This window comes from Coregonus clupeaformis, chromosome 1, assembly GCF_020615455.1.
Source record: "Coregonus clupeaformis isolate EN_2021a chromosome 1, ASM2061545v1, whole genome shotgun sequence".
In the NCBI taxonomy this organism is placed as follows: domain Eukaryota; kingdom Metazoa; phylum Chordata; class Actinopteri; order Salmoniformes; family Salmonidae; genus Coregonus; species Coregonus clupeaformis.
Window position 1 is genome coordinate 35320886 of NC_059192.1, and position 16334 is coordinate 35337219.

Consider the following 16334-nt stretch of genomic DNA (forward strand, 5'->3'; position numbering starts at 1 on the left):
CACCGACAACGATGAGACAGCCTATAGGGAGGAGGTCAGAGACCTGGCCGGGTGGTGCCAGGATAACAACCTCTCCCTCAACGTGACCAAGACAAAGGAGATGATTGTGGACTACAGGAAAAAAAAGAGCACTGAGCACGCCCCCATTCTCATCGACAGGGCTGTAGTGGAACAGGTTGAGAGCTTCAGGTTCCTTGGTGTCCACATCACCAACGAACTATCATGGTCCAAACACACCAAGACAGTCATGAAGAGGGCACGACAAAGCCTATTCCCCCTCAGGAGACTGAAAAGATTTGGCATGGGTCCTCAGATCCTCAAAAAATTATACAGCTGCACCACCGAGAGCATCCTGACTGGTTACATCACCGCCTGGTATGGCAACTGCTTGGCCTCCGACCGCAAGGCACTACAGAGGGTAGTGCGTACGGCCCAGTACATCACTGGGGCCAAGCTTCCTGCCATCCAGGACCTCTATACCAGCCGGTGTCAGAGGAAGGCCCTCAAAATTGTCAAAGACTCCAGCCACCCTGGTCATAGACTGTTCTCTCTGCTACCGCACGGTAAGCGGTACCTGAGTGCCAAGTCTAGGTCCAAAAGAATTCTCAACAGCTTCTACCCCCAAGCCAAAAGACTACTGAACAGCTAATCATGGCTACTCAGACTATTTGCACTGCCCCCCACCCCATCTTTTTACACTGCTGCTACTCTGTTAATTATCTATGCATAGTCACTTTAACTCTACCCACATGTACAGTGAGGGAAAAAAGGATTTGATCCCCTGCTGATTTTGTAAGTTTGCCCACTGACAAAGAAATGATCAGTCTATAATTTTAATGGTAGGTTTATTTGAACAGTGAGAGACAGAATAACAACAAAATAATCCAGAAAAACGCATGTCAAAAATGTTATGAATTGATTTGCATTTTAATGATGGAAATAAGTACAGTGGGGAAAAAAAGTATTTAGTCAGCCACCAATTGTGCAAGTTCTCCCACTTAAAAAGATGAGAGAGGCCTGTAATTTTCATCATAGGTACACGTCAACTATGACAGACAAATTGAGATTTTTTTTCTCCAGAAAATCACATTGTGGGATTTTTTATGAATTTATTTGCAAATTATGGTGGAAAATAAGTATTTGGTCACCTACAAACAAGCACGATTTCTGGCTCTCACAGACCTGTAACTTCTTCTTTAAGAGGCTCCTCTGTCCTCCACTCGTTACCTGTATTAATGGCACCTGTTTGAACTTGTTATCAGTATAAAAGACACCTGTCCACAACCTCAAACAGTCACACTCCAAACTCCACTATGGCCAAGACCAAAGAGCTGTCAAAGGACACCAGAAACAAAATTGTAGACCTGCACCAGGCTGGGAAGACTGCATCTGCAATAGGTAAGCAGCTTGGTTTGAAGAAATCAACTGTGGGAGTAATTATTAGGAAATGGAAGACATACAAAACCACTGATAATCTCCCTCGATCTGGGGCTCCACGCAAGATCTCACCCCGTGGGGTCAAAATGATCACAAGAACGGTGAGCAAAAATCCCAGAACCACACGGGGGGACCTAGTGAATGACCTGCAGAGAGCTGGGACCAAAGTAACAAAGCCTACCATCAGTAACACACTACGCCGCCAGGGACTCAAATCCTGCAGTGCCAGACGTGTCCCCCTGCTTAAGCCAGTACATGTCCAGGCCCGTCTGAAGTTTGCTAGAGTGTATTTGGATGATCCAGAAGAGGATTGGGAGAATGTCATAGGGTCAGATGACTCGTCGTGTTTGGAGGACAAAGAATGCTGAGTTGCATCCAAAGAACACCATACCTACTGTGAAGCATGGGGGTGGAAACATCATGCTTTGGGGCTGTTTTTCTGCAAAGGGACCAGGACGACTGATCCGTGTAAAGGAAAGAATGAATGGGGCCATGTATTGTGAGATTTTGAGTGAAAACCTCCTTCCATCAGCAAGGGCATTGAAGATGAAACGTGGCTGGGTCTTTCAGCATGACAATGATCCCAAACACACCGAAGGAAGGAGTGGCTTCGTAAGAAGCATTTCAAGGTCCTGGAGTGGCCTAGCCAGTCTCCAGATCTCAACCCCATAGAAAATCTTTGGAGGGAGTTGAAAGTCCGTGTTGCCCAGCGACAGCCCCAAAACATCACTGCTCTAGAGGAGATCTGCATGGAGGAACGTGCCAAAATACCAGCAACAGTGTGTGAAAACCTTGTGAAGACTTACAGAAAACCTTTGACCTGTGTCATTGCCAACAAAGGGTATATAACAAAGTATTGAGTAACTTTTGTATTGACCAAATACTTATTTTCCACCATAATTTGCAAATAAATTCATTAAAAATCCTACAATGTGATTTTCTGGAGAAAAAAAATCTCATTTTGTCTGTCATAGTTGACGTGTACCTATGATGAAAATTACAGGCCTCTCTCATCTTTTTAAGTGGGAGAACTTGCACAATTGGTGGCTGACTAAATACTTTTTTCCCCCACTGTATTTGACCCCTCTGCAAAACATGACTTAGTACTTGGTGGCAAAACCCTTGTTGGCAATCACAGAGGTCAGACGTTTCTTGTTGTTGGCCACCAGGTTTGCACACATCTCAGGAGGAATTTTGTCCCACTCTTCTCCAAGTCATTAAGGTTTTGAGGCTGACGTTTGGCAACTCGAACCTTCAGCTCCCTCCACAGATTTTCTATGGGATTAAGGTCTGGAGACTGGCTAGGCCACTCCAGGACCTTAATGTGCCTCTTCTTGAGCCACTCCTTTGTTGCCTTGGCCGTGTGTTTTGGGTCATTGTCATGCTGGAATACCCATCCACGACCCATTTTCAATGCCCTGACTGAGGGAAGGGTACAGATTTGACGGTATATGGCCCCCACAATCATCCCTTTGATGCGGTGAAGTTGTCCTGTCCCCTTAGCAGAAAAACACCCCCAAAGCATAATATTTCCACCTCCATGTTTGACGGTGGGGATGGTGTTCTTGGGGTCATAGGCAGCATTCCTCCTCCTCCAAACACGGCGAGTTGAGTTGATGCCAAAGAGCTCCATTTTGGTCTCATCTGACCACAACACTTTCACCCAGTTCTCCTCTGAATCATTCAGATGTTCATTGGCAAACTTCAGACGGGCATGTATATGTGCTTTCTTGAGCAGGGGGACCTAGCGGGCGCTGAAGGATTTCAGTCCTTCACGGCGTAGTGTGTTACCAATTGTTTTCTTGGTGACTATTGTCCCAGCTGCCTTGAGATCAGTGACAAGATCCTCCTGTGTAGTTCTGGGCTGATTCCTCACCGTTCTCATGATCATTGCAACTCACGAGGTGAGATCTTGCATGGAGCCCCAGGCCGAGGGAGATTGACAGTTATTTTGTGTTTCTTCCATTTGCGAATAATCGCACCAACTGTTGTCACCTTCTCACCAAGCTGCTTGGCGATGGTCTTGTAGCCCATTCCAGCCTTTTGTTGGTCTACAATGTTGTCCCTGACATCCTTGGGGAGCTCTTTGGTCTTGGCCATGGTGGAGAGTTTGGAATCTGATTGATTGCTTCTGTGGACAGGTGTCTTTTATACAGGTAACAAGCTGAGATTAGGAGCACTCCCTTTAAGAGTGTGCTCCTAATCTCAGCTCGTTACCTGTATAAAATACACCTGGGAGCCAGAAATCTTTCTGATTGAGAGGGGGTCAAATACTTATTTCCCTCATTAAAATGCAAATCAATTCATAACATTTTTGACATGTATTTTTCTGGATATTTTTGTTGTTATTCTGTCTCTCACTGTTCAAATAAACCTACCATTAAAATTATAGACTGATCATTTCTTTGTCAGTGGGCAAACGTACAAAATCAGCAGGGGATCAAATACTTTTTTCCCTCACTGTACTTATTACTTAAACTACCTCAATTAGCCGGTGCCCCCGCACATTGACTCTGCACCGGTACCCCCCTGTATATATAGCCTCCCTACTGTTATTTTATTTTACTTCTGCTCTTTTTTTCCTCAACACTTTTTTGTTGTTTTATTTTACTTTTTTTTTAATTAAAAATAAATGCACTGTTGGTTAATGGCTGTAAGTAAGCATTTCACTGTAATGTTTGCACCTGTTGTATTCGGCGCATGTGGCCAATAAAATTTGATTTAATTTGATTTGAGATCCTCTCAAGCTCTGTCAGGTTGGATGGGGAGCGTGGCTGCACAGCTATTTTCAGGTCTCTCCAGAGATGTTAGATCGGGTTCAAGTCCGGGCTCTGGCTGGGCCACTCAAGGACATTTAGAGACTTGTCCCGAAGCCACTCTTGCGTTGTCTTGGCTGTGTGCTTAGGGTCATTGTCCTGTTGGAAGGTGAACCTTCGCCCCAGTCTGAGGTCCTGAGCAGGTTTTCATCAAGGATCTCTGTACTTTGCTCCGTTCATCTTTCCCTTGATCCTGACTAGTCTCCCAGTCCGTGCTCACAATTGACAGAAGCAACATGTACCTGAAGGGTGTTGATATAGCTGCATATAGGCATGGCTTCCTTGTTTTAGGCATGGCTTCCTTGTTTTAGGCATGGCTTCCTTGTTTTAAATCTGTTGTGTGCATTACTGTTTCGCATTCTGCTGGAGTTTACCTAGTATTTTATATTAAACCTACCTTACGCATCCAGTTGCAACTCACCAACCAAAATCACAATATGCTTTTTACATGTGTTATTTGAGAAACTTTTGTATTGACCAAATACTTATTTTCCACCATAATTTGCAAATAAATTCATAAAAAATCCTACAATGTGATTTTCTGGGGTTTTTTCTCCTCAATTTGTCTGTCATAGTTGACGTGTACCTATGATGAAAATTACAGGCCTCTCTCATCTTTTTAAGTGGGAGAACTTGCACAATTGGTGGCTGACTAAATACTTTCCCCCCCCACTGTATTTAGAATTCAAGGCACACTTAACCAGCATGGCTTCCACAGTATTCTGCAACGATACGCCATCCCATCTGGTTTGGGCTTAGTGGGACTATCATTTGTTTTTCAACAGGACAATGACCCAAAACACACCTCCAGGCTGTGTAAGGGCTATTTGACCAAGGAGAGTAATGGAGTGCTGCATCATATGACCTGGCCTCCACAATCACCCGACCTCAACCCAATTGAGATGGTTTGGGATGAGTGAAGAAAAAGCAGCCAACAAGTGCTAAGCATATGTGGGAACTCCTTCAAGACTGTTGGAAAAGCATTCCTCATGAAGCTGCTTGAGAGAATGCCAAGAGTGTGCAATGCTGTCATCAAGGCAAAGGGTGGATACTTTGAAGAATCTAAAATATATTTTGATTCGTTTAACACTATCTTGGTTACTACATGATTCCATATGTGTTATTTCATAGTTTTGATGTCTTCACTATTATTCTACAATGTCCTAAATTGTAAAAAATAAAGAAAAACCATTGAATGAGTATGTGTGTCCAAACTTTTGACTGGTACTGTATGTATATACACTACCAGTCAAAAGTTTGGACACACTTACTCATTCAAGGGTTTTTCTTTATTTTTACTATTTTTTAAATGTTTGATGCAGTATTTCTCAAGTGAAAAAATGTGCATGAAAACAAGTCGAAGTTGTCGTCATTGCATGACTAACATTCCATTGAAGAATCCCTTCTGTTGACCAATGACCGCCGAAGGGGCGTAGACTTCGACATGTTTCGAGAAAAGATGTTGTGCTTTTGTGTTTGTTTGATTAACGTAGCTACATAAATGCTTCAAAATCACAAAAAAGTGACGTTACCTAATTAAGATTATCTCATAGGACTAAACTTATAAGATCTACTAAGCCTTTGTTTACCAGACCTTATTTTCGGCTTTTATCGCAAACCCACATTCGTTTCCTTGTAGGCTTTAATCAACGAGCCACGGCGGGCCTCCCTTACTAGTGGCTACAAAAATACGCCATTACTATTGCTCTCTATTACAGATAGTAATAGCAACGATATTTAGAACTACCACTTCTGTCTGTGGTAATAGCTAACGTTCGTTACTTACTTCGTAAGTCTCTAAAGGACATAGTTTGTTCGTGTTGTGGCACTCAATCACCCAATGAAGTATTCTGGATCCTGAGAGATTTGAGAATGAGAAAAATCAGATATTGCCTTATGCTACCAAAGTCAAACATTAATATGTGGTGCCATCATCACTAAAGACGTTAGCTAGCTAGCTAACATTAGCTAAATGAGAAACATGACAGCCCGGAATGTAGCTACATTAACTATAAACTTCGAGCAAAACACCTAGTTGATATCGTACTAGCTGCAAAATGCTCTTAAAAGTTGCACACGATAACACAATGCCTTAGTAATAAAGTTTAAACACGATTTACCTTATCTTGGGTGTTAGATTTGCTAACTTGTTAGCTATCTGGCAAAAAATAATAATATCCTTGCCCGTCTCTATGGAGCCAATACTACGGAATCGTAGAGGAGACAAAGCTAACGGTTTTAATGGAACGCATTCTCATAATCTAGCTAAAATAAATTTGTAGCTGGAAAAATTATAATTTCTTCATTATTATAATAAGCATATAGTTCAATATAGTTTCATTGTCATCACGTCAGCTTTGTATAGCCAAATAGCCTATATAGGTTAATTATATTATTGGTTGAGATAAAGTCCATTCTATGCGTAGATTATAGGGGCTATGAATTTACATTGCATGCATTAAAATAATTGGTCTAAATCCCTAGAATATGATATTTCAACCGGGTATCAACTGTCAGTATTGGTGCATGCATGGTACGTACGTAGTTTTCTGTATGTATAATGATGCCACTTGACTGCTACAGGTGCACTGCATCTCAGTGCCAGTCTTTCGACAAGAGGCAACATCTCTACTTGAAGGTACAGTATCTTTATGTACTCTAAATATTGTACTCTATTTTATGTACCCTATTTCTTTAGCCATGTATTAAACTGTTCTTAGTTTATAGTTGATGTTGTCAAGGTAGGTTACTGTAGACTAACTTTAATGTGACCTGCATATAATCAATGTTATTCAATAAGAACATTGTGGGCACTGGTAAAACATTTTTAATAATGGATGGTGGACTCCAGCCATTAAGAATGGATCTATTGTTGATTGAATTATATACTGGCATAAATGGACTTCATTGCAATGAAAATATGAGAATTCCTGTATTATTTGCAAGGGCAGAAATATACCTATTTGCATGTGAAAACGGAATGGAATGCATTTACTCATAGAACTATAATACATTCTACTGTTATAGAATGAATTCAATTTCTGTCCATTTACTCTATTCTGTTTACCTTTTAGTTGGTAGCCCACTTGATGGTGTGTACATCTTACAGTGTGGCTTGAGGGTACAATTTCACAAAGTTTATGGTATAATTGTAATCGCATTTTGTTTGATTTACTGATGCCTGCTGAAATGTAAGATTATTGGCCTTCAGTAGCACCTGCCTTTTATCCACAAATTATCTAATTGTAAATGTCAGCCTGTAGGGACTCCAGAGGTGTTATTTTTGCTTTACCTGTTAGACTAAAATGTAAATGTATAACATTATTAAGGGTTTGAAGTTGTGATTGTCAAATGATATAGCCTAGATGTGGACCTCTTATTATAACCTTTGAGTAAAAAAAAATCTAAAACTAAATCTCTTAAAGAAGTTACAGTCAATGTGACATACAGTAGAATAGAATAGAATGCAACTTTATTGTTCATTGATTTTGTTGAACAAGTAATACTTTTTTTTCTGAAGGTAGGGGTAAAAATTATTGACACCCCTGTTTTCAATAGCTTTCCATACCTCACCTTGCGAGGATAACGGCACTGAGCCTTTTTCTAAAATGTTTTATGAGTTGGGTACCATTCCTCCATACAGAATCCTTCCAGATCCTTGATATCCTTTGTCTGCGCTTATGGACTGCCCCCTTCAACTCAAACCACAGGTTTTCGATGGATTTCAAGTCCGGAGACTGAAATGTTGATTTTGTGGACAATTAATCATTACTTTGTGGATTTTGATATGTGCTTGGGGTTATTGTCTTGCTAGAATATCCACGTTTCTGGGCCAAAAAATCCTGGTACTGGGTCAATTTCATGATGTCGTTGACCTTAACAAGGGCCCTAGGACCAGTGGAAGCAAAATAGCATCATCACATCTTTTCTGCTTCTGCATTCTCATTTCGACGCCAAACCCACCACTGGTGTGCATGGCCAAAGAGCTCTATTTTCACCACCCTCAGCGGGGTCAATGTAAACCGGAAGCATCCGGTTTTCAGGGGCAAAAAAGAGAAGAGGCGAAGCTTGAAAACCAGATTCTGCCAGTTTATACCGGCCCCGCTCAGGTGTTTATTTTATGCCTGCTATATTATACTGAACAACAATATACACGTAAATTTTTTTTACATTTTTACATTTTTAGTCATTTAGCAGACGCTCTTATCCAGAGCGACTTACAGTTAGTGAGTGCATACATTTTCATACTGGCCCCCCGTGGGAAACGAACCCACAACCCTGGCGTTGCAAGCGCCATGCTCTACCAACTGAGCTGTGAGGAAATGGAATGACTGGAGTGCTGACAACCATCGTACACCAATCAATGATTATGATGTACCATGGTTTTCAAAGGTTATGTTGATGTGGAATAGACATAAGCTAACCCATTACATACTGTAATGTACCATTACGCATATATGACTATTACCATTCTTAAATGGTCAATCATTGTTGGGCATCAGCAAGTATAGAGCAAAAGGAGTGACAGGTAAGTAGTCTTGAGGCTCCTGCTGTTGGGTAGTTATTAAACCATATACAGTAACTACAGTACATGGTGCTATGATTAATTAATGGTTATATGTGATATTATTCAAATTCATTTGATAAGATCACCTTCGTGATGAAACAGCAACACCATGCTAATCTGAAGGGATTCAAATGAGCATTTATGGATGTATTTGGTTGTTCTTGAATTGCGGTGGCATTTGGACATGGCATTTGGAAAAAACTATCTTAATTTTCCTAGATTTTTTCAAATGTATTTGGGTACATCCTCTTATTCTAAATGGACTAATATGGCAGCTTAGTGGCTTTAAATATGTTGTACCATTATGATACGTTGTGCCACCAGTAGGGGTCCTAACACCAATTACTCATTTTTATTATTTTTATTTAATAATTTACTAAAGTGATATGATTAATCATTTTGCTCACAATGTAATTTCCCTTCATTTACACTTTGTATTTAGACACCAAATGATCAATGGAATCCTCAAATGTATGATATACTAAAAGGGTATGATTAGCTAATAATTATGTTTAATACAGATCCCTTCCCCAATAACATATTCCACTGGAGGAAATGCTCAAGGTCACAATAATACAAAAATAATACAAATATTTTCTAATTTTTTTGTAGATCTTTGTAATGAGTGATTTTCAAGGTGGTAACACCAATGACATAAAACATAGCAACACGTTATATTTGTATTGATCTATATAATATATTCAATACTTTTGTTTACTTTCTGGTATTCAAAATGATAGATAGATATCTCTAAATCCCCAAAACATGTCACTACAACTCTACTCATCACTACTGAGACAAGCCATTTTGCTTTCCGAAAGTACTTGAAAAAATGCATAAACAAAGTTTTGCATTATAAAGGACTTGCATTATGTTTTATAATTGAGAAACAGTTCAATATAAACAAAAATATGTATGATGTGTAACTGTTTATAATTTGTAAGTGTTTTTCATGGTTGCAAAGGCGAGGGACGCAAATGCCACCGCAATTCAAGAATGACCCTATTAACAACTGACGTTGAATGCTCTTGTGTGAATGCTCCATTCACTCTCTCCTCTCTCACACTCTTTCTCTCTGGCTCCTCGACTTCTATTACTTTTGAGTTTGATTTTGAGTTTGACAACATGAGTAGGCGGTGTGTACTTCTTTGGTCTCATGTCTTATATATTCACTAACTACAGGGACAAGTACCTGAGGAGCACTTCCTATCTCATCCCCTTTTAATCACCTCCGTTCACCCTCTCCTTCCATCCTTCTATCCTTCCTTTCTCTTTCGTTCTAAATGGCATATATTATTTATTGATTTCTCCTATCCTTCCCTTCCTTCCTATTCTTACGGTCTCATGATTCCTCTGTTAAATCTCCCAAGTGAAGTGCAGGCTCTGCGAAAAAAAAGAGAGATTACTGTATGAATGATGAGTGTGCACAGTGCACACAATTCAACTGTAATGTCAGTAATTATGTACGTTTGAACTTGACTGCTCCGCTCTGAGGACGAACTGTTCAGATATTCTAATTCCATTTATGCTGTTCTGACGCGAGGCTCCTGTCAGTGCCAAGTGGTGGTGGAGGGCGGAAGTCATTACCACATTCGTAAAGGGCTGCAATAATCTCTGTTTCAGTCTGCAATCTCTTCTCATTTGCAGCATATTTCCAATAGCTGTCTCATATAATGTTCTTCAATTTGAGAATAAGCGTTACCGGACTCGTCTGATGTCAGTACAGCCGATATGCCAACTTCTGACTGTAGCTTCCGAACAGTTACATACTTGGCTACATACTGATGATTTCACCCCTCTGTGGAAAGATGAGACTCTCACGAACACAATGGTGTTCTCTGTTTTGCTCTATGACCCCCACAAGTGTCACGGAACCCATCTGAGGGTAACCCGGTATCGGGACAAAACATTTATTGAACATTTCCGCGTCAAAGGTATACTCAAATAACAGAGGACAAAACAGAAAACATTTCTGATAAAACTTCAGTTCCTCTCAATAAAATGACAGCTCTTAATAAAGATTGTTTAAAAAGAAAGAAGACCAGGGCCTCCCGAGTGGTGCAGTGGTCTAAGGCACTGCAGTGCTTGAGGCGTCAATACAGATCCAGGTTCGATCCCAGGCTGTGTCGCAACTGTCCGCGACCGGGAGACCCATGAGGCGACGCACAATTGGCCCAGCGTTGTCCGGGTTAGGGGAGGGTTTGGCCGGCTGGGAGCTTGAGGCCCATTGTTGTGCCATTCATCCGCCACCATCACCTCATGTTTCAGCATGATAATGCACGGCCCCATGTCGCAAGGATCTGTACACAATTCCTGGAAGCTGAACATTTCCCTGTTCTTCCTTGGCCTGCATACTCACCAGACATGTCACACATTGAGCATGTTTGGGATGCTCTGGATCAAAGTGTATGACAGCGTGTTCCAGTTCCCGCCAATATCCAGCTACTTTGCACAGCCATTGAAGAGGAGTGGGACAACATTCCACAGGCCACAATCAACAGCCTGATCAACTCTATGCGAAGGAGATGTGTCGCGCTGCATGAGGCAAATGGTGGCCATACCAGATACTGACAAAATTCAGCCTGCAAGTGATTTCATATACCCCCAAGTTTTCTGAGAAAACAAAAACATATATTTTTTTCTTGGACATAAAAGACTGTAACACAGTGGAGGCTGCTGAGGGGAGGACAGCTCATAAAAATGGCTGGAATGGAGTCAATGGAATGGTATCAAAAACATCAAACACGTGGTTTCCATGTGGTTGATACCATTCCATTGACTCCATTCCAGCCATTATTATGAGCCGTCCTCCCCTCAGCAGCCTCCACTGCTGTAACATCACCAGGAAATGAGATCAGTGTTTTTAATTTAGGAAATCTGTAACCAATTATTCCCATTCATAAATAGAGAGACATATGTGATCGTATCCCAATGTAATCAAGGTTTGAAATGATTCTGTTTTTGTCACATACTATATCTGTTTGGGATTCTTGCTGTGAATTTGCAGTGTACAAATTATTTATAACTATGTTCCGGCCCCTGGAACATCCGCTCAAGGAAAAATTGGCTGATGGCTGAATGTAATTGGGGACCTCTGCTCTAACTCATACTGCTCAGGGAGCACACAGACATTCACAGTCTATTGTGTCACTCAACAGACCCAAGAGTCTTTCTCTCCATAGGGAACCATTGCTTTAGCTGCCACTGGCAATGACTGTGAAATTGGTCCTGCCAAGAGAGTAAAACGACTAAATGTGATCTGCCAATCTAAGCCCACCAGTGTGTGTTAGTCTGGAGCCCGAGGGGGTTACTGGTGAGGGTAGGTTCCGGGGTCTGCAGGTGTCTGTCTGGCATAGTGATTAGCATTGTTCCACACTGACTGACTGACTGCAGGGGAGGTCCACTGAGGAGACCCTTAACAGCAGGAGTGGATATTGTGTCACCACCCACAGATGTTATGTTGCCAACCCTCACTGCTTTTACTGCCACATTAAATTGAGCAACAAACTAGCAAACAAATAGCCAAGCAAAACAGTACATTCTCCCCGAAATCACATCGCCACTGTGGTGATGCACACTCTTGTGTTTTGATTGACTAAGAAATATATGTACATTAGCTTTTAGACCTCTTGAGGATTATCTGGAATGGTTAAAACCCTGGGTTTTCTCAGACAGACTCTTATTAGGATTCAGATTTACCAAAAGGCTCAACTGGAGCTGGTCTTGGAGTTGGTCTTTTAAAAGTGTATTATTTGTTTTTCTTTCATGTTGTTGTCTTCACAAGTGTGCCATCCTTATCTAGCCTATCCAGGCAGCTGCCATTGCAGGGATTGAGTTGTTATGGTGGCAATTGAACAGTATAGAGGTATACAAAGCAATCAATGCAATACAGATAAAGAGACGGCGCAAGAGAGGCCGACGTGCGGGCACCCTGACGAAACAACGTTGACGAGTAAATAAACCGCCTTTACCCTCCGCTCTATTGGCTAACATACAATCACCGGAGAACAAACTGGACGAGCTCCGTTCGAGACTATCCTATCAACGGGACCTGAAGAACTGTAATAGCCTATGTTTCTCGGAGTCGTTGCTGGACATGGATAATATATACTGAGTGTACAAAACATTAGGAACACCTGCTCTTTCCATGAAATAGACTGACCAGGAGAATCCAGGTGAAAGCAACGATCCCTTATTGATGTCACTTCAATCAGTGTAGATGAAGGGGAGGAGACAGGTTAAATAAGCATTTTTAAGCCTTGAGACAACTGAGACATGGATTGTGCATGAGTTCCATTCAGGGGGTGAATGGGCAAGACAAAATATTTAAGTGCCTTTGAACGGGGTATGGTAGTAGAACTGCAAAAAAATTCTATATCCCCTTTACTCCACACATAAAAATGCATACAAAGCTCTCCCTCACCCTCCATTTAGCAAATCTGACCATAACACGATCCTCCTGATTCCTGCTTGCAAGCAAAAATTCAAATAGGAAGTACCAGTGACGCGCCCAATACGGAAGTGGTCCGATGAAGCGGATGCTAAGCTACAGGACTGTTTCGCTAGCACAGACTGGAATATGTTCCGGGATTTGTCTGATGACGTTGAGGAGTTTACCACATCAGTCACTGGCTTCATTAATAAGTGCATCGAAGACGTTGTCCCCACAGTGACCGTACGTACATATCCCAACCAGAAGTCATGGATTACAGGCAACATCCGCACTGAGCTAAAGGGTAGAGCTGCCTCTTTCAAGGAGCAGGACAATAATCCGGACTCTTATAAGAAATCCCGCTACGCCCTCCGACAAGCCATCAAACAGGCAAAGCGTCAATACAGGACTAAGATTGAATCCTACTATGCCGGCTCTGACACTCGTCGGATGTAGCAGGGCTTGCAAACTATCACAGATTACAAAGGGAAACCCAGCCGCGAGCTGCCCAGTGACGCGAGCCTACTAAATTAGCTAAATGCCTTCTATGCTGGCATAGCAACACTGAACCATGCATGAGAGCACCAGCTGTTCCGGATGACTCTCTGTAGCCGATGTGAGTAAGACCTTTAAACAGGTTAACATTCACAAGACCGCAGGGCCAGACGGATTACCAGGACACATACTCAGAGCCTGCGCTGACCAGCTGGCAAGTGTCTTCACTGACATTTTCAACCTCTTCCTGACCGAGTCTGTAATACCTACATGTTTCAAGCAGAACACAATAGTCACTGTGCCCAAGAATGCTAAGGTAACCTGTCTAAATGACTAATGCCCCATAGCACTCACATCTGTAGCCATGAAATGCTTTGAAATGCTGGTCATGGCTCACATCAACACCATCATCCCAGACACCCTGGACCCACTCGCATACCGCTCCAACAGATCCACAGATAACGCAATCTCTATTGCACTCCACACTGCAATCTCCCACCTGGATAAGAGGAACACCTATGTGAGAATGCTGTTCATTGACTACAGCTCATCGTTCAGCACCATAGTGCCCTCCAAGCTCATCACTAAGCTAAGGAGTCTGGGACTGAACACCTCCCTCTGCAACTGTGTCCTGGACTTCCTGACAGGCCGCCCCCAGGTGGTGAGGATAGGCAACAATACATCTGCCATGCTGACCCTCAACATGGGGGACCCTCAGGGGTGCATGCTTAATCCCCTCCTGTACTCCCTGTTCACCCACGACTGCGTGGCTGCGCACGACTCCAACACCATCATTACGTTTGCTGACGACACGACAGTGGTAGGCCTGATCACAGACGACGATGAGACAGCCTATATAGAGGAGGTCAGAGACCTGGCAGTGTGGTGCCAGGACAACAACCTCTCCCTCAACGTCAGCAAGACAAAGGAGCTGATCGTTGACTACAGGAAACGGAGGGCCGAACACGACCCCATTCATATTGACGGGGCTGTAGAGGAGCGGGTCGAGAGCTTCAAATTCCTCAGTGTCCACATCACTAAGGATCTACCATGGTCCACAGACACCAACACAGTCGTGAAGAGGGCACGACAACGCCTCTTCCCCCTCAGGAGGTTGAAAAGATTTGGCATGTTATATAGCTGCCCCACTGAGAGCATATTGACTGGCTGCATCGCTGCTTGGTATGGCAACTGCTTGGCATCCGACCGCAAGGCGCTACAGAGGGTAGTGCATATGGCCCAGTACATCACTGGGGCCGAGCTCCCAGCCATCCAGGACCTCTATACCAGGCGGTGTCAGAGGAAGGTCCTAAAAATTGTCAAAGACTCCAGCCACCCAAGTCATAGACTGTTCTCTCTGCTACCGCACGGAAAGCGGTACCGACGCACCAAGTCTGGAACGAACAGGAACCTGAACAGCTTCTACCCCAAGCCTTAAGACTGCTAAATAGTTAGTCTGGGTAGCTATTTGGTTTATTTAACTATCTGCATTGATCCTTTTTGCAACAACTTATTTTTTAAACTCATCATGCTGCTGCTACTGTTTATTATCTATGTTGTTGCCTAGTTATTACCTCGTAACCCTGCACATCGACTCGGTACTGGTAACCCGTGTATATAGCCAAGTTATCATTACCTATTGTGTATTTAATTTATTATTACTTTTCTATTATTTCTCTATTTTCTTTCACTCTGCATTGTTGGAAAGGGCCTGTAAGTAAGCATTTCACTGTTAGTCTACACCTGTTGCTTACGAAGCATGTGCCGAATAAAATTGTATTTAGCTATTCCTTTAAAGAACAGATTTCACAGAACCAATTTTGGTTTGCTGGGTTCACTCTCAATTGTCGTCCTCCTTTCATCTGGCTTTTCCAATTGTGCATTGAAGATTTGAGGGTAGGGACAAAAACTTTTGATGGCACTCTTGTGGGATCTTCACGAATGGAATACCTAGTGCAGCCAACCAGCTTAATGAGATGGCCTCTAACAATGCTCACTGCTTCTGTTCTCTCTGTTTCTTCACCTCTTACCCCTCCCAGAATGATGCTCTTTAGCGTGAAAAACAGCCTAATCAATAGTACATTAGTTGGGGATTCAAAAAGCGTGTTTCAAAGGCGTGCAGGGGTAATTCATTTCTTTGCTCTAGGATGTAATGTTCTCCTAGCTAAGTGGGGTAAGCTAATATCTTGTTTAGAGATTTCACTCCATGAATGATAGATTGATGAATGGCCATGTTTGCAGAGCATATGATGGAGGATGACTCATTCCTATTTATAATAAAGTATAATAAGGTTTCTCAAAGTGTTCTAAGAACCATCTGTGATGATTGAAGGCAGGCACTGACCAGTTTATGTGTCAGAATATATGCTATATCCTTTTGGGGCCCTTAGGCAACATTTGGTTGGGCGGCCAATCATGCCAAATAATGTCCCCCTGCCAAAAAGTGTCCAATAACACATATGGAATCATGTAGTAACCAAATAAGTGTTAAACAAATCAAAATATATTTTATATTTGAGATTCTTCAAAGTAGCCACCCTTTGCCTTGATAACAGCTTTGCACACTCTTATCATTCTCTCAACCAGC

General features: G+C 42.2%; 1 protein-coding gene across 2 annotated transcripts in view; it reads right to left on the reverse strand.

Moving 5' to 3' along the window:
* Nucleotides 1-6463, reverse strand: part of cluap1 (clusterin associated protein 1) — a 40113-nt gene extending 33650 nt beyond the window's left edge. For both annotated transcript variants that reach the window (XM_041877477.1, XM_041877468.1), the window contains exons 1-2: nt 6374-6463; nt 6040-6110 (exon numbers count right to left, since the gene is read on the reverse strand). In XM_041877477.1, the coding sequence (XP_041733411.1) occupies nt 6040-6061 (22 nt within the window). In that variant the 5' untranslated portion in view covers nt 6062-6110; nt 6374-6463. The remainder of the gene's footprint in view (nt 1-6039; nt 6111-6373) is intronic.
* Nucleotides 6464-16334: the final 9871 nt, after the last annotated feature.